The sequence below is a fragment of the Curcuma longa genome, chromosome 13, assembly GCF_044706935.1.
Source record: "Curcuma longa cultivar G26 ecotype Majalengka, Jawa Barat chromosome 13, ITB_CL_G26_1.1, whole genome shotgun sequence".
Taxonomy (NCBI): Eukaryota; Viridiplantae; Streptophyta; class Magnoliopsida; order Zingiberales; family Zingiberaceae; genus Curcuma; species Curcuma longa.
The window spans coordinates 6646311-6669489 of record NC_133873.1 but is presented as its reverse complement, the minus strand read 5'-3'; the positions used below and the strand labels follow the sequence as shown (position 1 = coordinate 6669489).

At 33.3% G+C, this 23179-nt stretch overlaps 1 protein-coding gene and 2 non-coding genes across 3 annotated transcripts; 2 read left to right on the top strand and 1 right to left on the bottom strand.

Annotated features, from left to right (window-relative positions):
- Positions 1 to 782: 782 nt before the first annotated feature.
- Positions 783 to 17512, bottom strand: LOC141843873 (isoleucine--tRNA ligase, chloroplastic/mitochondrial). Its single transcript, XM_074731890.1, is given in 23 exon segments — positions 783 to 1237; positions 1311 to 1490; positions 2035 to 2284; positions 2551 to 2624; positions 2808 to 2933; positions 3399 to 3563; positions 3637 to 3764; positions 6301 to 6429; positions 7272 to 7403; positions 7670 to 7817; positions 8846 to 8982; positions 9072 to 9358; positions 9564 to 9795; positions 10359 to 10509; positions 12030 to 12137; positions 13531 to 13599; positions 13733 to 13845; positions 15166 to 15235; positions 16480 to 16581; positions 16695 to 16849; positions 17073 to 17220; positions 17304 to 17339; positions 17341 to 17512. Coding segments are annotated over 23 exon segments (3243 nt in total). The 5' UTR covers positions 17404 to 17512; the 3' UTR covers positions 783 to 997.
- A 2140-nt stretch (positions 17513 to 19652) lies between these two features.
- On the top strand, positions 19653 to 19867 carry LOC141844628 (small nucleolar RNA U3). The gene has a single exon (XR_012603165.1). It is a non-coding gene; the product is annotated as a small nucleolar RNA U3 (small nucleolar RNA).
- Positions 19868 to 20322: 455 nt separating this feature from the next.
- On the top strand, positions 20323 to 20534 carry LOC141844630 (small nucleolar RNA U3). The gene has a single exon (XR_012603167.1). It is a non-coding gene; the product is annotated as a small nucleolar RNA U3 (small nucleolar RNA).
- Positions 20535 to 23179: the final 2645 nt, after the last annotated feature.

Here is a 23179-nt window from a genome sequence, read left to right as displayed (position 1 = left end):
ACATATTCTTTGTCATGGGCCCACAATTATTAAACATGTTAAATTTATTTAATTAATTTTAACTGAAAAATATGATAACCACCTGAATTGTAACACGATAAGTGATGAAACTATTTTTTTTAAAAAAAAAATCTTTGAAAAGGACAAAAAAAAGATATTTCTGATGTTTTTATTATTATTATATTTATATCTCAATTGATCTATACAGTTAATATTTTATAACTACTAAAATTGAATAGTTAAAAGAACATCATATATGAATTTTTTATCAAAAAAAAAAACCTCTATCCTTTATAAACTCATATAACTATATAAGTATCTCTCAATATTATTTTTATTATTATCCTATCTACATCTCAGTATTATTTTTAAATGATATTTTTAAACCTGAAATTAAATTATTATGAATTTCACCTAATAATCAATCATAAATCTCTGAATGAATTTTAATTTAATATATTATACGTCATATACAGAATCCAGATATATTCATCTTCATATTCATATTCATTAAAGGATTAAATATTCTTTATACTAATAATTTTTTTCATTCAATATAAAATAAAAAATAATTAAATATATATATATATATATATTATTTAATCAGATATTTATAAATATAAGTAATCTTATTATATTCACCTCCATAATCAAATTCAAAAATCTTCATACTCAATTACTCAATTATTTAATCAAAACTAAAAAATCCTTCCATACTCTTTCCTCAGATATCAAATCATCTATCAAATTTGGAGGAAATTATCATCCCAATTCTCAATCAAATTCAATAAATACTACTCACTTGGCTACAACCTTGAATTGAGGTTCAAACCAAAACAATATTATTACACTTTGCATTCAACATAATTATCACTTTTATGAAAAACAGTCGATAAATAATGAAATAGAAAATTTTATCATGGAACTTGCCGAGGGATTAAATTTCACCCTCCAGAAAAAAATAAAATATGGATCAGGAAGTTACTCTGTCAATCTCTCAACTGACTCCTGCTGCAGCAGGAAGAGGATGAACATTGATGACGTCGTAACATCGAGCACACAGAGTTGGGTGCTCTGGGAAAGAACCAACTTGAGGTGTAAAGTTCCAGCATCTTTCGCACTTGGAGCCGTCTGCTCGATCAACTCCGATCCAAATTTCACTTCTTGGATCACTGAACTTGCCGGTATGTGGCATTCTGGAACTTAAATCTGTGTTTAGCGAATCGAGAACCGCCACCTGAAGAAGTAGAAGATGTTACAAATGGGGAGAGCAAGTAGAAACGATAACCGGAACAGAGAAATCGACATGCCTGAGATGTTATGAAAATCCTATGTAGAGCATCAGCTTCATTCTCAGCGTGGCACAATTCCTGCAATCTGGAGGCCACGCCGGCGTCAGAGGAATGGAGATAAACCTTGGCCTCCAAGCTGGACCCAATCAGCTTTCCGACCCTCGCATTTTCTAGGATTTTGTTCACCTCGGATCTCAACTGCTTAACAATAAACAATATGTTATTGTCATGTTGGTTACTGTTACATTGATCACTAGAAATATCCAAATCTTAAATCTTTTTTGGCAGCATCATATATCTTGTTAAGTACTAACATCCTAATGCATGGAATATGATTTGACGAACCACAACTTTATAAAACTTTTCAGTGTAACCTAAGAAGCACAAATCGATCGCAAAAGAATCCAAAAGCTTTTCCCTATCATACTCACCTACTTTTACTATTTCTCAGATGCTCAATGTCAATCTCAAGCATCCAAGTTTATTCTATTGATACTCTAAGCAATTATCGAAATACAAGTATCGCCCGATCATAATACTTAAACTTTCAGGATAAATGGTCAACAATCACTTTTTGCAATCTTTATCATGTGCTACTCATGAGGCCTATTCATGCAAAGATCGTCGCTTCAGACTTAAAAATTAATTACAATAAAAAGCTAAATTTCTTTAAATTTTGGGAAGAATTTTCAGGCAAAGGCAATATAAATTAGATAAAAGTAAAATAGTGATATTATTATACCTCCAGGATTAGTCTCCAAAAATCAACGTCATCAGCGGGTATCTGGAGCCACCTTTTGTTTGGAACTGGCCACTTTAACTCGAAGGCAAATTTAGCGGCAGAACCATCTTCAGTCGCATATTCAAAAGGGAGGTTCTGCCAAACATCCTCAGCCAAATGTGGCAAAATTGGAGCGATTACACTAACAATAGAAATAAGATGCTCTGCGAGAACTGTTTGACAACTCCGTCTATTTAAACTGGTAGTACCCCTGAGAAATTCTGATTTTAGTCGCAATAAAAGGAGCAAAAGCTGTATGTAAAACCATATCATTTGTAATACCCAAGTTTATCGAGGCACAATATATGTGTATGGTGCTATAAGGAGCAAAAGCTATGCACAAAAAGGACAAACCTGTCAAAATTATAGGGTATTCCCAAATATTGGCGTTTAACGATGCTTAACTTTGAAGCACCAAAATAAAAGACAATAACCACAAGAATAGAAAAGTTCCCAAGACAGTTGAGAAAAACATACCCTACATAAAGCCGATCTTTAGCAACATCTAAATAGAAATTTGAAAGATCAACGATCGTAAAGCGTTGAATGATCTGGAAATGAAAGGTTATGATTAAAGTTCAGTAGTATCTCAAAAATACACATTAAAGAAGGAATTACTAATACATTCTAACAACAACAAAGGAATTAGCTACTACCGATGCCAAATGTATTTTACACATGCATAAATAGTATTTGCAATGACAAGAAGCTTCTACTACTGAAGCAACAAATACCTGGTATATTTTGTAGAACTGGTAAAGCTCATAACTGTCCTTTATTGTCTCCACAATATTTCCAAGTTGGTATAATGCATATTGGTCAATTTTTGGAAGCTTGCTATATGGAACTGTATTTTCTAGCTACAAAAAAAAATAGTGATCAGATGAAATCATAATGAGAAACAAAGCATGCTCATGGCCATCATTAAGTATTTTTAAACAAGATAACTAAGCATGTTCATGGTTATTATATAATATTTCTCAGATAAGTCTAGCTCTTTTTTTTGCAAATGTTAACATGCTTGTGCATTTGGTAAAAAAACAAGTGTATTTTGCTCCCCTCTCTAGGATTATAGCATATCATAACTAAGAGCAATGATTGAATGAATAGACTGACAGAGACCTGCACTGATGCTCTTCTACTGAGTCCATTTTGACAAATTTGAGGTAAATAACAAATTTTTATCAAGCTATTATGAAAGGTGATGAAGAAAAACAAGTCAGGAAACTAATCATGGAAGACACTTCAGAGGTTAATCATTGGTCATGGAGCACATATACTAACTTTTTTAAAAAAGAATGAAACAAATAAAACAGATGGCATACATTCCAATCATGCAGATTTGACAATAGAAACCGCAATGTTCCACGTAGTTTCCTATACATATCAGACATTTGACGGAGAATTTGAGGGCCAATCAACACATCTCCAGTGTAGTCAACACTGGAAACCCAAAGACGAAGAACGTCAGCTCCATAACCCGGTTGATCCTAACATAACAAAGTAAGCATCAAACACCTAACATAATTGAAAGAATTTAGAAGCAAGTATATTTGAACAAACCTTTGTGTTTTTCCCTCCACTAATTACAACATCAGGATCAACAACATTACCAAGAGATTTGCTCATTTTCATACCCTTTTCATCAAGTACAAACCCATGTGTAACGACACATGAGTAAGGAGCAATTCCTGCAAAAGCCACAGACAAAACAGATAAACTTATTAGGTTACTATTGGTACGAGGATGTTAAGAAAATATTAGGTTGTACAAATCAACAGATCAAGAAGAAAGAAATTCTAAATTAATATTGAACCATGCTTAGTGTAAATTCTAATGGTTTACTTATTTTTGTCATAACCATATTCAAGTAAAGAGATAATCATATGCTATTCAAGCTGCAATTAATAAGCATCCATGAAAAGATCCTTAGTTGGAACCTTTTTCCAGAATGATGTATTAAATTCTTTCATGTGCTATGATAATCAATCGTGTTTCAAACTAAGATAATGACCTGATCTGTTCAGATTCCAACAAGTACACATGGTGTTAGTTGTTAACAGTTTGATGGGTTAAAATACACTTTTAGAAGATGAATAGTTGTTACAAGAATCTGTCAGGTGGTACTGCTCTCTGTACTTCGGCTGTTGCACAAAGTAATTTTTAGACACCTATTCGTAAATAATATACATTATAAGGACCTAAATGTAATATCATTCTCATTAATAATAAAGGAAAGCTTGGCTGCCTAAGTATTGAGATATCAAAGTATTTCCCTTCTTCAAAAGGAATATCATTGTTATTCTATGGAATTACAATGCATAACTATCTCTGTCGATGTCACCTCCTTTTAAGTCCACTCGATTCTTCTCAAACTCATTGTCTACTCAAGAGTCAATGACCGAGGTGCTTCCAATTCCTACACCATTGTCCATTTCAATACGTCCACTACTACATCCCCATGCAGGTCCATAGGCACTAGAAGCTCCGCAATTACAGACCTACAGTAGATCATGAGACTCAAATGCTCAGCCAACAAGATTCATCTGATTTGAACCTTTTTATTACTTTTTGGAAAGGTACTTGCAGTTGTTCTACCTCTCATCCACTTTCTCGTTTCATATCCTATGTTGCTATCACCTAGCTATTTTGCCTTCGTTTCTTCATTTTCATAGTCTATTCCTAAGACTATTACAGAAGCACTCTCAAATTAAAAATGGAGACGTGCAATGGTGAAAGAGATGCAAGCATTACACTAGTGTTACATGAGATCAAATGCCTCTATTGTTCAAGCCTCACCTGCAAGCATTATGGATCGGCTAAAGCTTAATTAGTGGCTAAGAGATACATGCATATTATGGAGTGAACTATATGGATACTTTTTCACTTGTGGCTAAGATTAATTCAGTCAAATTGTTTCTTACCTTGGCAATTCTATTTAAGTGACCCTTTCACCAATTGGACATCAAGAATGTGTTTCTAGGTGATCTTATGGAGGAAATATACATGTAGTAACCTCCACGGTGTTGTTCAATGGGAGAGTGGTCTAGTGTGTAAAATGCAGAAGTCTCTATATGGCTTGAAGCAATATCCTAGAATATGATTTAGAAAATTCAGTTCTGCTCTCATTCACTTCAGGATGATTAGGAGTGTATCAAATAGTATTATAAATGGTGATGACTTTAAAAGGTTCATAAAACAAAATGCTTATCTTCATAAGCATTTTCAAACCAAAGATTTAAGTGAGTTAAGATAAATTCTTGGGTATAGAAGTACTCTTCTTATCATGAGACATTTATATCTCAGCAAAAGTATGCACTTGATATGCTCATGGAAAGTGATGTGTCTGGACCTAAGGTAACTGACACTCCTATGGATCCAAATGTTAAACTAGTGCCAGGACGAGGAAAGGAACTATTAACTAATATAGAACAATTAACAATATAAAAGACTTGTTGGCAAACAAAATCATCTTGTTGTTAGATGACCAGATATCATTCACAATGAGGATCATTAGTCAATTCCTTTAAGCTTCATGATTACTTGGAGGCCCTGATCATTTGGATGTTGCCCTAAGGATCCTACAATATCTAAAGAATGCTCCACAAAAATTCAACTTTACCAAGATTGAGGTTACTTCCAGATTGTAGGATTTCCTGATGCTGATTAGGTGGGTTCTCCTATATATAGGAGGTCTACATCAGGCTATTGCATTCTTTTTTAGGTAATCTAATTTCTTGGAAAAGTGAAAAGAAAAGTGTTGTAACCAGATCAAGCACAAAGGAGGCAGACTATAGGGCTATCACTCTAGCTACATCTAAGCTTATTTAAGTAGCTACTAACTGAGTTGGGATATAAAAAAAGTTATATTGTGACAACCAAACTACCATGCACATAACTTCTAACGAACTTGCTAAGTCCTTAAGAGATCCTATGATAAAGCTAGGCAACCATAATATCTTTGCACCAGCTTAAGGAGTGTTAGGGACATAATTGTAAACAATATATATTACAAGGGCCTAAATGTAATATCACTCTAATGAATAGATATAGAGGTAGAAGGGAGTACCTAGGTACTCCCTAGGTATTGGGATACATCAATATTTCCCTTCTTCAGTGATAAAACTAAAGAACCATGCAAAGCAATTTAAAACTCAACAAACATTAGCACCGTGCAAATCAAAGTGGGTCTAAAGCAAACAGTATGCCTAAAATGAAGCTAGATACCTGTTGTTGCAATACTGGTTAATAAAGAGCTCTGAAACCATCCACGATGCTGATCAGATCCTTCAAGGTATAGATCTGCAGGAAAACATAGGCCATCCCTTTTGCCTAACACTGCTGCCCAAGATGAGCCTACAAATGTACCACACAAGAACCATTACAAGAAAAGAAAAAATAAAGAACATTACTTGATGTCACTCAAAAAACAATGCTGTAAATTGATTATAAGACATAAACCCAAAAAAAATAATTTTAAATACTGAATATTTTAAACATGAACACAAGAAAAATCCAGATCACACAGATAACTCTATGCCTGAGGAAGTAGTCCTATGATTATAAACATAAGCAAAATTCATACCTCATTTCCAGTGGTAATATTGCAGTTGCTTGAGTCTAATTAGCCTTCAAATGCAATAATACTGTTTGTGCTTTAGGTTTAGGCTAGTTCTTTTTCTAACTAAATCATTTGGGTTCTTAAAGAACATATTTGAAAGAAGAGTGATGATGAATTAAATATTAATAAAAAATAAAAGCCTATATTCAATCTCACATTCTTAGAAACAAAAGACAGCAAGATAAGAGACACAAAAAAATGTTAAATAAACTTTGTAATCTACTTGTTAAACTTCTCTCTTATTATTCTCTCGATAGCCCATTTTATTATGGTTGATAGAGGCTGTTATCTTCTATCCATTTTTCATAGCTATAATATATATGAGGAATTGATTTAGAACCAAAACCAGTATTTAGGATGATACTAGCAACTATCTCATATTACAAGTGGATACTAATATCTGCCTATGCTCAGGCTATTGTATCCCCTCTCATATCGCCAAGAACAATACAAAATTGAAGATGAAGAAGTATCAAATTGATATGCAATTAATCCTTGAAAGGAGCCAACAAATTAGGACCATGTAAAATGAAATATTCTTTTAGAATGCCACAATTTGTATACCAGAATTACATACCAGAGTCAAACCAAACATCCATTGTATCAGTTCCTTTGTAGTATTCTGATGCATTTTGCCGATATTTCTCAGGAAGAAGGTCTTCCGTTGACATGTACCACCAGGCATCGCTACCCTTCTTTGACACTATATCTAGAAGATAGAAAAATTAAACTATAATAAGCAACATGAAAAAAGATAAAATGTGCCAACCAGAGAATTTCTGGAATGTGGAAGAATGGGTCATGCTAAGCAACAACACAAACAATCCAGACACAGGAGTGCAAGAAACAAAATTCCAGCATAAATTGCAGAAGATGTGGAAATACAGCACACATGATTGCTTACTATCCAACAGAATACAGGAGAGCAGTTTTGAGCATCCTATAAAAGTATTCTTCTTTAAGAAATTGCACTACCTCTAACATGTGCAATGGTTTCTTCCGTGATCAGCGGTTCTTTAGAGTGGACATGATAAAAAACAGGAATTGGAACTCCCCAAGTTCTTTGCCGTGAGATACACCAATCAGAACGGCTAGAAGTCATAGCAACAATTCTGTTCTTCGCCTGGCAATTATTATACATGTCATCAAAGATAAAATAATGATGGAATTGTTAGGACAACAAACTTTAGCACCAGAGTATAGGTAGTATTATACAATAAGATTTTCAATCCTGCTATTTCCATGAATGCCCACTAATTCATCATACCAAACTAGCCTCTGCTTCCTGGTTAAGCAGCCTGTACAGTCTGATTTTTAAAACGTTGCTCATGTGAATGTCTCTTTAAATGTAATCAGTTTACTAGTATTATATAGCAAATGTTCCCCAAGTCTCGCAAATATCCTGAATCCCCTCCCACAGGCTTCACTTTTTCACCTGCTCACTTCCCCATCTCACGATTGCTTCCCTGCCTACAGCCGCCCACAAATACCTCACAGTGGCTTCCACAGCTTGGTTACAGGTAGGTATTTTCTTCCTACTGTGCTTCTTCTTTGTTTCTTTCTCTATACAATTTTGGCCCCTTCTCTTCCCTCTAGTTTCCCTCCTCTGAATTAATTTGAGCCTAAAACTCAAATGCCGAAAAGTCACTACGAAATATCTGTCAGCAATCCTATATCACCTGATGAAGTTACTTGTCCAATTTTCACCACGTCTAGTGCTCTCAAAGAAAGTGAAGCTTGAGTAACAAGAGCTCATTAATCCCACTACTTATAGTCTCATACAAGTGAAGAAAATGAAAGAGAGTACCTAATGTTTCAAGATCAGGTTCTGTGGCTTACATATAATGTACTTAGAAACGAGTTTGCAAGTTAAGTAGCACCGATAAGAAATAGCATTTTCACCTTTCAAGTCAAGGTACATAAAAGAAAAAAAAATTAAGATTTGATTGTTCTGAGTGATTTGAGCAAAGAAAATACTTTACACTTAACAAAAAGGAACATATATAATCAAAAAAGCAAATTATTACATCAAGAAGTCAGTAGAAGAAAGTTGGAGGAGATACAAAGGACCATTTTAATTTTTAAAAAAGGAAGTGTACAACTCATGCTTGCTTATTCGTCAAACAAAAAATTATCAAGGGTAATTGATACCTGTGTAGGAATCCAATTTACTTTACCAATTGCATCCATAGCCATGTCTCGGAAGCCATCAACAGATGCAAACCATTGTTCAGTGGCTCTAAATATTGTAGGTTTCTTTGTCCTCCAATCATAAGGATACTTGTGCTCTAAAAAAAGCCATAATTTTGATAGGATAAACATAGGCTTGAAAATCTGATCATATAAAAAGATATAACTACATGACTAGGGAACTTACTGTATGGTTCCTCCAGAACAAGTGACAATTGTTCATCCAGGTACTTCACAATAGCAACATTACCAGCCCCAAGAACTTCCTGGCCATTAAACTCACCAGCTTCCTCAGTAAACTTTCCTTCATCGTCCACAGGAGAAATAATAGGCAGTCCATACTTTAAGCCAGTTATATAGTCTTCTTGTCCATGACCAGGAGCAGTATGAACTAACCCAGTTCCTGACTCTGTTGTGATATAGTCTCCACCAAGCACTACAGGGCATTCCTTGCCACTTATAGGGTGAGCATACCTACATCACATTTTCAACAAATATAATTTCTGCAAAAATTACACAATGGCATATTTGTCACAGGCAATAGTTTTGTGTAGATTGTTTACGAGACCTTCATTGTTTGATCATGGATCAGCATACAGTAGTAGATCATGCAATGATGTAATTCATATAGTTATAAATTAGTGGAGATATATAATAACTATTATGCAAAAGCCTCAACCTGAAATTTTCTAGACTTGATCCCGGGAAAATTTTACGCACTGCAAACTTCACCTCCCACTTAGACTCAAGTGCAGGTACAAGTTCTGAAGCCACAATCACAAAACGCTTTGTATCACTAAATTTCAAGAAACTGCCAGCTTTTGTTTGCTTCCTCAAAGATACTGTAGCATCTTCAGGAGCATGATGTAATTCAGCAACCACATATTCAAGCTCAGGATTGATTGCAACAGCTGAGAATTCAGAATAAAAATTACTTACATTGAGATTGAGATCATTTCCCTACTAGAAGAATCATATAACAACCAAAAAAACCTTCCAGAGCTTTGACCTTATTTCTAGGATTCACAAGTATAATTTCATTAATAAAAGCAATCATTTAGAATACTAATGCTAATGTTATAATATTTGAAAACAATGGAGAAGTACTGATGTGAATTGGTTTCAGATGTTAGAGTATTCTAGAAATCATCTAGATGAGAATTTCTCCATCCAAATCCAACATTGGATCCATCCAAAATATATAGAAATACCATGTAGGACACTTGGATCTACACCTATGTCAAATAATCATACCCAAGTACAAATAGCTTAAATAAATAGCACCCTATACTCTTGAAATTGAAAGGAAATTAATTACTCTTTTCTCCATCCCTTGCAATACATGAGCTACTCTCACTCTCTACATAGTGAAGCACTTCCACATGAGTTTTCAGATAATATTTAGTTCCTTCTACCAAAATCTACCATGTAAACTGAACCTTATCATAAAAATATTAAACCTATAAAGCCTTACCTGCATTTGCTGGAATAGTCCAAGGAGTAGTTGTCCATATGGCCAAGTACAAATCTGGAAGAAATTCCTCAAATAATTGAGGTGAAGCTGAGGATGCATTAATGATCTTGAAAGTAGCATATATGCTTTTAGAAATGTGTCCTTCAGGATACTATGATAAATAGAAGAAAAAATGGAGATAAGAATCATTGATCAATTAAACTACAAGCATTCACAGAAGAAAACCAAAAAAGGTAAGCACCATATATATTGAAATCATGTGGACCTTCATATACGACCTACACAATAACTGAAAGACTAAGTATAACTTAGGAGAGAGCTTTTCAGTCTTATTGAATACCCACTGTTTTACAGAAACAAAGCTACAAATGGTTCTGCTACCAGAATCTTGAGCAAGGATAGTGACTGACCAGAAAGAAAGAGAGGGGAAAAAACTACTAGCAAATGATATAATAGAGCATGTGCACAGAATTAATCTGGTTTCACAAGTGGAGATGAGTATGGGTTCAGCTGTAGATGTACCAGTGTAAGTGACAATGTAGCAAGATTCAAAAAAAAGGACAGGATTGAAGCACATTAAATAAAATATGAAATTTTCTTTGTCTTCTTTTCTATTACTCTCTTTTCCATTTTGTTCCTAATTTTAATATTTTCGTAATACTCTTGTTTCTCTTTTATATCACTCTTTGATAAATTCAATGATATAAATAATCTTCATATAAAAAGAATGATATATATAATCTTTTTACGCATTATCTAGTCTGTGACTGCCTAGCACTAGATGGTTGAAATACTTAATGTTTTCTTAATAATCAGCTATCTATGGATCTAATTCTAATGATACCATATAATCCCTTTATACAGCAACAGGGTACCTATTGGGTGGATTATTCTATTAGCTCATAGAAAGAATACAGTCCTAGAAAAGAGTTGAATCTCAGTCGAGATTGCCACAGTGATCAACATTTATTGTTTGCCATAAGACCAATATTTATTGAAGCAAACTAATTTCTACGAGGATTCGGCAATATCGTGTAGTTTAGATCTGTATCAAGCTTAACAGCTGAAAATGGTTAGTTCACTATGCTGAGATTTACCCTCACTTTGGCTCATACAAATGGCTCTACCATTTGTTCATGTAACAAAAGCTAGGTGGTCAACATGGATAGGGGTGTATGATGTTTCTGTGATTGACATGTCATGCAAGGTGTCAGGTAGTTAACTGCCAATGGGAAGGAGAACTGAAACATTAACAATTATGACTTGAAATTAACTACACTGGAAGATAAAACGAGTGAAAAGATGTTAAGATAACATGAGAAAAAGGATGGGTTTTGCATTCATAGTAAACATGCCAATCCAATCAAGATGAGGAAATCTAAGAAGAGGATAAATTACAGAGATGAATACAGCAAAAATATTATTTGCATGTAAATATATTGTGAATGAGACTATTTACTGAATTTATCCAAGGAAAAAATGAACTATAGAGATTAGGCATATTTGTTTCTCTAACATTTTATTTACTTATAAATATAATAATAGTTTGTTATCAGGGAAGCTACAGACAAGAACCCAAAAGTATAGTGAAATACTCAACAAATGAATTGATGAAAAGAAAAGAAAGAACTTAAAAGCTCTAAGATAACCATCTAATCACCAGAAATTTACCTCCAATTCAGCCTCTGCCAAAGCTGTGCGTGAGGATGGACTCCAGTGAACAGGCTTTCGACCCCTATAAATATATCCTTTGAGAGCCATATTGCCAAAAACTTCTATCTACCAAAGACAAATACAGAGAATGTAATATTCAGGAAAATATTAACAATATGATTGGATCTGTTTGGAATATTGAAGCTACAGACAAGTGTCATCGAACCATAGTTTCCAATTATCAATACATCTTTAGTAGTATTCATCCAGATAAGCTACCAACAAAATCAACTGTCCCCAAATCTTTTCACACAGAATGGGTATGTCAAGAAACAAAACAAAAAACAATGAAAAATGAAGACATTGAGCAATCGGCATCAATTATTTCAGAATAGGTGATGACAATGAGAGCCACAAATAGACCTCACAATGAATATCAATATGTTAAGATTATTGTGTAAGGCTTTTACATATTTATAATGTTTGGTTGGGAAGATTTTAATTTTTATTTTTCATTTCTTGGAAAATAGAATTTGAAAGCAGAAAAGAGAAATAAAATAAATTTTAGTTTTGACACATTAGAAATTATTAAAGGTGAATGATGTGAATAAACATTATTTTTTATGTTCATTTTTTAAGGGATTTATTTTATTTTCTAAAAACTATAACTTGAAAATAGAAAATTTTGATGAACAAAATAATATTTGCCAACTAAAATGTTAGAATTTCATATATGGCATTACATATATTTTAATTTTACACCAATTGTCCACTGCTTCAAGGAAAAATTATTTATCTATCTAGACAATGAATACTGATAATTGAAAAATAAATAATAAATTCTTAAATACTCAATATGTTAGTTTCATTAAGTTAATGTTAACTGAATTTTCTATGATAAATAATTTTATTCTATCAACATAAATAGTAACAAAACTTATGCTAATTATGCTTCCATGAATACAAATATATATATATATATATATATGTTATTTGCAAATACATTAATATCAAATTGAAAAATGTGTTGATGATTAATTAGTCTATATTAACCGACCGCCAACTAAGACTAATGCAACTAAATGATGATCTTGATTACCTAATCTACATTAATTACAAAGACATATTTGCACGCCCTTACATCAAAATCAACAAGCCGTATGGAGATTTATGTGATCACCACTAATTAGCTTGCAATTATAGTGTACACCACAGGCATATTTCAAGGTCTTAACATAGAAAATTAGATGGCAAGCATAATGGTGTTAGACTGTTAGATATAAAATATTGTCAAGCAAGGCTCGTCAATCTCAACAGTTCATAATGCAGTCCTATCTAACAAATTGATTTTACAGCTATTTAAACAATTATCACACACCAACAATGTCAAAAATTTCCTGTTTAAGAGCTGAATCACTATTTTCAGAAAGTGGAAATGTCTGCCATTTTTGTAGAAAACTCAAACACAGTCAAGTGAGAAATAAAAGGAGAAATAAGTGAATGGCAAGGTACTACCAACCTGTGCAGCTTCATATTCTGGAAAAAGGGTCAGATAAGGTGCATCCCAATCAGCCCATACCCCAAAACGCTGTCAACTTACAAGAATTAACTATATCCAAAAAACATAAAAGTAACTCAAATGTAGTAGGATATGAAAGATCCTTGGATGTAAATTTAGCATAAATAGTGTAGCTATGAAAAGTTAGAGAGATAAAATTTACCTTAAAAGAGTTCATCTGAATATTAACAGTATTTTTTGCGAACTTTGCAGCCTTTTCTCTCAACTTCAAAGGCTTTAACTCCCTTCTAGTCTCTTCATCCATAGACTGCAGAACTGAGCAATATAAAATTGAGTGAAAGGTCATTGCAGAAGGGATTGTATAAAAGTTAGATAAAGGCAAAAACAAGGGGGGAAAAGGAACAAACAATAGATGCAAGTTTACTAAATGTGATCTAGAAAAAAAAACTGTGGTTTATAATTTATATTAATTGCTCAGACCAAAAGGTTGCTTGGTTATTGGTGATTCAATCATACAAATAATAACATATTTTCTTCGAAAAAGAAATATAAATCATGTCTTCTTGCTTTACCAGATGACAAAGTAATGATAGCTAAACAAATGAACACGAGGAAAGACGATGTAGAAGAGTTCTACAGATGCACCAAAAGTAGGAAAGTTGCACCAATGAAACATTTTATAGCAATTGACCATTTTTTTCAATAATCCAGCCAAGGATCAGTAGTAGACTTTCAATACATTACGTCATTACCAAACAGTGTGTATATAGATACCAGATAGTACAGAGATGAATACTTTACATCTTCATTTGATTCGTTTTCAAAAATACTTGCATCCTCATCCCGCAGCTGCTTTGTGTATAATGTTGCAAAGGTTATGTTTCACTCTAAGTCAGATAACCAGTCCCAGACCAGAGCGAAACAATATTAGTATCATGTTAGCATACCGACTGTGGTGCCTGTCAACACCGAAGAAGGGGGAACAACTGCAGACCTAGCAGCATGAGAGGAGGAGAGGAAGGAGAAGCCTATCTGGAAGTTTGCCAAGCCAGATCCATTAAAATTGCTGCTGAAATTGCAGCCTTCGGTCTTTGTCACAGATTCCCAGGTGTGCTACATCTCAGACTGTGCCGGCATCTCACTAGAAGAGTGGAACACAGCGTTCCGCCTGTATTGGCGGAAGCATGATATCTAAAACTGTGAACATTCCTATATCAGCTTACATTAAATGTTGGAATTGTATTGCTACATATCATACTTTCACAACTATACCCCTCGACCATAGTTTCAAAAATCTCAATCTACAATGCAATGTTGATAAAAAAAAAAAAAAAAAGTCCAACTGAATAGCACCTACTGTTGGATATCTATGTTTAACTTTCGCTTTGCACCTGAATTTAAAATATTTACCATACTTGACAAGAAATTCAACAATCTAACAATTCATATTGTCATTGTGCAAATGCTAAAAACAGATAGATAATTAGCTTTCTGTGAAATGCATGATTCTAGAGGTTCACAGACAAGTCATAACACTTCAAATTTATGATACTTACTTCACTAATTTAACCCACTTCACTAATTTAACCCACTCAGCAAGAGAAAAAAAAAGTGTGCTAAGGATGTGGAACTTGCCTTTTAATTCTATTGGAAGGCCATGACAATCCCAACCAGGAACAAAGTTGACTCTGTAATTACGAAGAAGCTGGAGCAAAAGCACAGGTTAATACAGAAACTACCAAGCAAAAAAATCATGATAACGCATTTGCAAATTAAGAGGCAATAAACCAATTTATCTTTTTAATCAGTATCCGCAAACTCAGAGAAATGCAAATGCATAAGCACACATACTTTTGTGAAGATGGACAATGTGAGGGATTTATAACACCATTTTTAGCAATCCACCAAAAAGCTAAGGAGAAAAGAAACAAAATAAAAAGGCCTCCAATGGGATGTTTGACCATAATTCTGTGACTAACCTCTAAGCGAACCAATGTATATGTTCGATACACTTTCAAACAATAAGGTTTTCAAATTTTGAGGCTTCAGGAGCATCGAGCCAAGGAACAAGCAAAGAGGTTCTAAATATTAGATGTCTGGAGTTTTTTTTTTTTTTTTTTTGCATGTTCCTTCTTGTGTCTGGACCAGTGATGCATTTAAGGCACAATTGCACCAACATTTCCCACAGTGAAAGGAAACTACATTAGAAACAAACCTGGGAAATACTTCCGCAAGTGGCTTTTCCCTCCATTTCTAGACGGGGAAGGATGTTGTGAGAGATTATTTTGCCTGTCATACAACTCTTGGCTTCTTCCCAAGTCAAGTGAAAAACATAATTTGGGCATAATACAACCCATTTGATTTTTTGAAAAATAAAAAATAAATTTTTCTTATTTATCTTGATTTGAAATTATTTTGTGTTTTCAACAAATAATTTTTAAAATTTAGTTTTCCTCCCCTCTCTTCTACACTCCAAGGAATTTTTTCCCTGTCCTGTTTCTTTGTCTAACTATTTCCTTTCCACATGAAAAATTGAACCTAAAAGCACATCCTGGTGATCAACAGTTTCCAAGTAGAAAGCCAAACACATGTTACTTAGTAATTAGTATTTATACAATCTCCTCCTAGGGGCTTCCATGAATAGGCTAATTTAAAAATGTTGCTTTTCTATGTGACAGTTTTAAAACTGCCTACTCTAGGAACACTGTCTCTAAAAAGAATCCTATACCACTATTATAATAAAAGCTAGGTTATTGTATCTTGATTTATTTTTTGAATTTAGATTGCTTTGCTGCACAACTTAAGCAAAATAGTTCTTAGGAAATTTGAATATCACACATTTTCATTGAGTAAATTAAGCAGTAACATCTGAAAAAACATTAGCATAGCAAAATATCTAAGAAAAAAATTAAAAGGCAGATAAATACAAAAATCAAAGGCAAATGGTACCTTGTATCGGTTGATAATGTCCTTCAGAATTTTATTTAGAGCATGACCCATGTGCAGGCTACCGTTTGCATAAGGTGGGCCGTCATGAAGGACAAAGCTCCTCTGCCCAAGCAATCAGGCATCAAGACTTCCAACAATTTCGAACTATTTCTAACCATCTACAAGATTTTATGAAAAAAGTGGAAAAGATGAAAAATTCAGCCAAAGTATCTCACCCCAGTATTTCTATCTGATACTCTCTTGAAAACCTGATTCTCCTCCCACAACTTCTGGATCTCAGGCTCTCTAACCACTGCATTAGCCCTCATCCCAAATGTGGTCTTGGGCAAGTCTACTGTGTGCTTATATTTTCCCTCCTCTTTACTCCCACCTTTTAACACCAGAAACAATGACAAAATTATACAGAAACATACTACATTCAAACAAGGTCACACCTTGCAAGTAGTTGGCAGGCTTTTGCCTAAGATTGCCATTGTAACCAACAGTTGTAATTAAGCTCAAGTACTAATTTCATGTCAAAGTACTCTAACCCCGAGCCAATCAAAAACACTATTTTACCAGAAGGTAGAAAATGTTGAGCGAGTGTAGGTTACCATCAGACGCCTTCTTCGCTGCCGCCATCACAGGTCCCCGGGCTCTCCGTTTCGATCCAGAACCATCGCAAGTCAAAGGTCGGGAGAACAGCACAGGCCATAGAAAGGAAGCATTTTGACGTCCAAATCCAATCCTCCGACACGACACCTACGTTACGCACGAGAAATCAAAAGACAATATAGGAGATTGAGCCAAGTAAAGCGACGAGAGGGGAGGGGGAGGAAGAGTACAAGGGAGGAGGAGACCCGGAGCGCGAACTTGGCTTCGCGCGGAATTGAACAAAGTGGCGGCGGCGGAGGCGGAAGACTTGAGGAGCGGAGCTACTTCCATGAGGAGGCGGCGCCGGCGCTGGAGCAGGTGCGCTATCTATCTACTGAGTACTGGGCGAAGGGCATGGCCCCTGCGAGCCGAGCAGAGGGAGGGAGAGGATGGTGGCGTCGAGCAAGCGAGGCGAGGGGAAGGAGAAGGGTTTGGAAGACGATGATGGAGGAGATTTAAATAGGGCGAGGGATAAGGGAAGGGAAGGGAAGGGAAGGGAAGAGGGTTTGGTTCCAATGTTCCGCCGGAACAACATTGCAGGGACGGTGGTGCGCCTCTCGTTGCGTTGTATGGAAGACAATGGATAAGTAGGTTATCCAATATTTTATATTTTTTTAATTTATTTTTATTTTTTAATTAGCATCAATTAAATTTCATCAGAAGTACTCATATCAGTCTGATTTTGGTAATTCAATTTTCCACCGAAGAAAATTCGTTTCAATAAAAATTCATCCTACATCGTAGTTCTCTGGGAAATTGGAAAGTTACAGTTCATTTTAGATGTCTAGATTACATAGGTCCATTTCAACCTTGCCGCCAATTCAATATCATAACTGAAGAAATTTCATACTGCAGTGACCTGTAGTTAGGATTCAAATCTTAGATGTCTAAGAAACTATATAGGTGTCTTGCCACTGCATATATAGTTAGAGTTGTCAAACAGGTCAATCTATAGTAGAACGAACCAACTCATTAAAAATTCATTATATGATGAAGTAGGATAGGACAGACCAACCCACTAACTTAGTAGATTGAAAAATATTCAACCCAAGAATGCAAGTTGCGGATTAGGCAATATCCAACCCAAAAAATAAAAAAATAATAAAATTTTTAAATTTGGATAAATAAATAAATAAATAATTTTTAAATTTAAATTATAATTTAGACGGATCAAGACCACTAGTTTATTGAGTTTTCTATTTTAATTTTAAATTTTAAAATAAATAAATAAATAAATTTTTTCAATTCCCGAGATCAATCTAAACCCATCACAGATCAATCCACCGAGCCCGGCCTAAGTGGGTCAACTCATCTTAACCCACTTAAAATGGATTGATAAATTTCAATCTAATCCATCTAAATTGTTTGACCAGACGGATCAATCCAACAAATTCAACTCAAATGGAAGGTTCTAATCATAGTCGTTAGATAAGTAGGTTATCCACGAATATCCAATCAGAGTTTAATTAGTTAGTTATGTTTAATTAATCAAGTTTTAATTCAAATTAATGTTTTTTTAATTGCACAAAGTTAGTTGTGAGTATATAATCTGATATATGTATAAATATTTAGAAAAAATTAAAAGGGAATTTTTATTATCATTTGTATTTTTTAAAAAAATTTAATATAAAAAAGGAAAATATAGTGTTATTATAATAATTATGGTGTAGCGCTGTGATAATGAGTTTAATATATATTAAAATATATATTTCTATTATGTTGGTCAAAATTATTTAAATTTAATTAAAATTATTTTAATAATTGTAAAATGATTTAGACAAAGTTAAAGTGATAACAGTCTGAGTGATTTTTTTTAGCAACTACCATTTTTAACTTTAGTCCCACATCACCTATTTAAGATAGTTTTGGAGATGTTTATTAATTACCTTCTAAATTTAAAAAATATGATTTTACTTGAACAAAATCTATTCTATAGGTTCGAACAATTGTATCCTTCTGTGTAAAGAAGACAACCACACAATTTGGTTGATGGCATAATGATTTTTTTGAACTAACCGAGCCGACCAAATTTTTAAATAAAAATAAAAAAAACTGAATCTATAAAATATCAGTTAATTCGATTTTTTATGAAATTAACTAAATTTTTTAAATACTATGAAAAATTTATCAATTAAATTGGGGATTATAAGTTTTCTTCTATTAGGAATTTATAAATTATTTTTTATATTTTGATTAATTCGGTTTAACCGAATATGAAATTTTAAAATCGAAATCGAACCCAATTAACTGAACATGTTTTTATTTTATTTTATTTATTAATCAAATGTCTTTTAATGTTTTTATTTTATTATTAAAATACTCAAATATTAAATAGAAAATGATATTTTGTATATGTAAAAAATAGAAACTAATTGTAAATTTTTTATTATTTTTAATTTTTAGCATCTCTTGGAGGATAAAAAATACTCAAAAATTTAATTGGACGGTGGATCATTGAGTAGTTAGGGAACTTTAGTCCCACATTGCTTATTTGTCATAGATTTGGAAATTTTATTAATCACATGTTAGAATTAGAAGGCACGACCTTACTTGAACAGGATCTGTTCTATAGGCTCGTACAACTGTATCCTTGAGTGTTAAGGAGACAGGCAACTCAATCTGGTGGATGCCGTAAGATCTCGAGATCAGAGCATGCTTAACGACTCATATCCAATGGGACCGATGGTTGTAGAGGATTGTTCTCAGTAGATCGATGGTCTACTGTGGTTGTGGTCTTGAGATTGTCTGACAGATCTAATTCTTTTTTGATATTAATAAAATGTCTTTTAATATTTTTTTATTTTATTATTAAAATTCTTGAATATTAAAAAAAATAGGCAATGCCACATCCCCTATTAAGATTGTTTCAGAGAATTTATTAATCACCTTCTATAATAAAGCAATTTGGCACTGATGGAAGAAGATGTGTAATTAATCATCTGTTGTTGCTATATATATGTAGCATAGGCTTGATTTATTATTGAGCACTAATATTAAATATTTAGTGAGGTTTCATCTGAATTAAATCAGTATAGGAAATACTGTAAGTTTTTCATTATTTATTATTTTTCAGTATCTCTTGGAGGATAAAAAATGCTCAAAATTTTAATCGAATGGTGGATTATTGAGTAGTTAGGGAAATTTAGTCTCACATTGCTTATTTATCATAGTTTTGGAAACATTATTAATCACCTGCTAGAACCCGAAAGCACGACCTTACTTGAACAGGATCTGTTCTATAGGTTTGTAAAACTGTATCTTTGAGTGTTAAGGAGACAGTCAACCCAATATGGTGGATGACGTAAGATCTCGAGATCAGAGCAGGATTAACGACTCAGATCCAATGGGATGGGTGGTTGTGGAGGATTGTTCTCAGTAAATCGATGGTCTACTGTGGTGGTTTTGAGATTATCTAACTGATCCAATTATTTTTTGATATTAATCAAATGTCTTTTAATATTTTTTATTTTATTATTAAAATTCTCTAATATTAAAAAAATAGATAATGATATTTTGTATATGTAAAAAGGTGAACTACTAAAATTTTCTCATAATTTATTAATTTTCAGCATTTCATGGATATTTTAATCGGATGGTGATTATTGACTAGTTATCTTTAGTCCCACATTGCCTATTTAAGATAGTTTCAAAGAATTTATTAATCACCTTCTAAATTCAAAAAATATGACTTTACTTGAACAAAATTTGTTCTATAGGTTCGAATTAATGTATCTTCTGTGTAAAGCAGACAGGCATACAATTTGGTTGATGTTATAATAATTTTTTGAACTAACCGAACAGATCAAATTTTTAAATAACAATAAAAAAATTGAATCGATAAAATATCAATTACCTCAAGCACCATCTCGACCTCAGATGTCATCTTAGCCTTAGAAATCATCTCGGTCTTAGACGTCGTCTCGGTCTCAAAAGTCATCTCAGTCTCAGGTATTATCTCGGTCTCGGATCGTAATTTCACATATTCTTAGGCCTATTCCGTATTTTAAATATGAGTCCTTGCCTTGTATGGGCCCATTAATAGGGGCTGCGAATATTCTTAAGACACATAGCGGGTATAAGAATCTTAGCCTCAGGCGCCATCTCGGCCTCAGAAGCTATCTTGGTCTCAGACACTCTCTTGGCCTCACGGGCCATCTCGGTCTCAAATGTCATCTCGATCTCAGAAGTCATCTCGGCCTCAGATGTCCTTTCATCCTCAAACGCCATCTCGGCCTCAGGTGGCAATTTCACATATCCTCAGGTCTATTCTATATCTTAAATATGAGTCTCTGCCCTACATGGGCCAATTAACAGGAGCTGCAAATATTTTTGAGATACATAGCGACATAAGAATAAAATACCGATTACGAGATTGTCAAGTTTGATCTCCTTGGATACCCTGCTTTTAGCACATAATGCCATAAAGAAACGGAAGCAACATTTGTTAGATTTTGTCTCCTTGTACGTTGTTATGATGATGTCACTCTGGTCGAGGGTTAGATGCTCTGCCACGACTATATAAACCTTAAAAAAGCTTTATTCCAAGTATCTTCTTCTTCTTGGTTTTCTCATTCTTGGAGAATCATCTCCCCTTCCGCATAATTTTAATTTAAGCGTCGGAGTGGTCTATCAGGACTCCCAGACACCAATCTAATAGCTCGTTGAAATGTATTTTAGGTTCTCTTCATGCTCTCCAACAGGGTCTTTATGGAGGTCGCGCACGTCAAATCATTCGTTGATTGGTGGTTTGACCATATGTAGTATTTGGTCGGCACACTAACCATTTTAAGTTAGGATCATATTTATATTTGATATGTGTATAAAGTGATATAAGATTTGATCAAAAATATATATGAACAATGGCAAATAACCCCAACTATTTTTCTCTCTCACAAATATTTTTTATTTTTTTTACCATAAATTTAAACTGTAGTTCCTCTTTAACCCCATCGAGCCTTGAGCTAAAGCCCAGGTAGTGAATAATACCCGACTTGCCACACATATTTATATTTGATATGTACGTATAAAGTGATACAAGATTTGAACAAAATATATATGATAATATGAAGATTTGACATGGCCAAGTTTATCGATATTCGATAGTTTGTGGTTTGTAGAGATTAAAGAAGTATAGTATAATTAGATATTTGCGGGACTATTGAACCACAAGTATTAGAGTGCAACAAGACTAGAGAACTATATAGGTGAATCACAACCACTAGGGTAAATCGGGAAGGATAACACACAACGACACTAAATTTGTATATTTAATATGCAATCTTATAAAATATTAATCACATCCATTAAATTTAAATTTAAACTTATAAAAAATAATTTGTAATTTTTATAAAATATTTAACATAACAAAAGAAAAAAATTACATCGCAATTCAGTTTAAAAAGACAATCTTATTATCTCTACTAGTCATAAAATTATTATTTTATAAAATTAAAAATAATCATAAAATATAAATATTTACTAAAATATTTAAATTAAACAATAATGTGTTTTCATAACCTTAGATTGATTTAAATTTTCTAGCATTCTGTATTACAAACATTTTAAAATATAAATACAGTTCTCATTACATTTAATGAATAAATTATTTACTACTATTTATATTTCGAAACAAAAAAAATCACCAATTAATTTAAATTGTAAATATTTATATAAAATTTTAAAATATTAAAGTTAATTAACTCGAGAAGAATTGTCTAAATTTTGAATTTAAAAAATTTTTGTACTAATTAGTTAAAAAATTAATAATATCGTTTAAATGGCGGTAAGTTCAATTAATTAGATACGGTAATTAACTAAATTATTGAGAATACTTCAAAATTTATGTAAATTTTTTTTGAAAAAAAAAAAAACCGACCATGCAAAATTATAAAAGGTCGTTAACGGTTAAATTAGTTGTATATATGAATGCAACACAGAGAACTTTTCCTCTGCAATTTATCGTCGATTTTCAGATCAAGAATCAGTTTCATCATCGATGGGGCGGAAGAAGAAATCGAAGCCGGAAGCTGTCCCCGTCCAGCATCGAGGCTCAGGTTGGTTGCCGCAG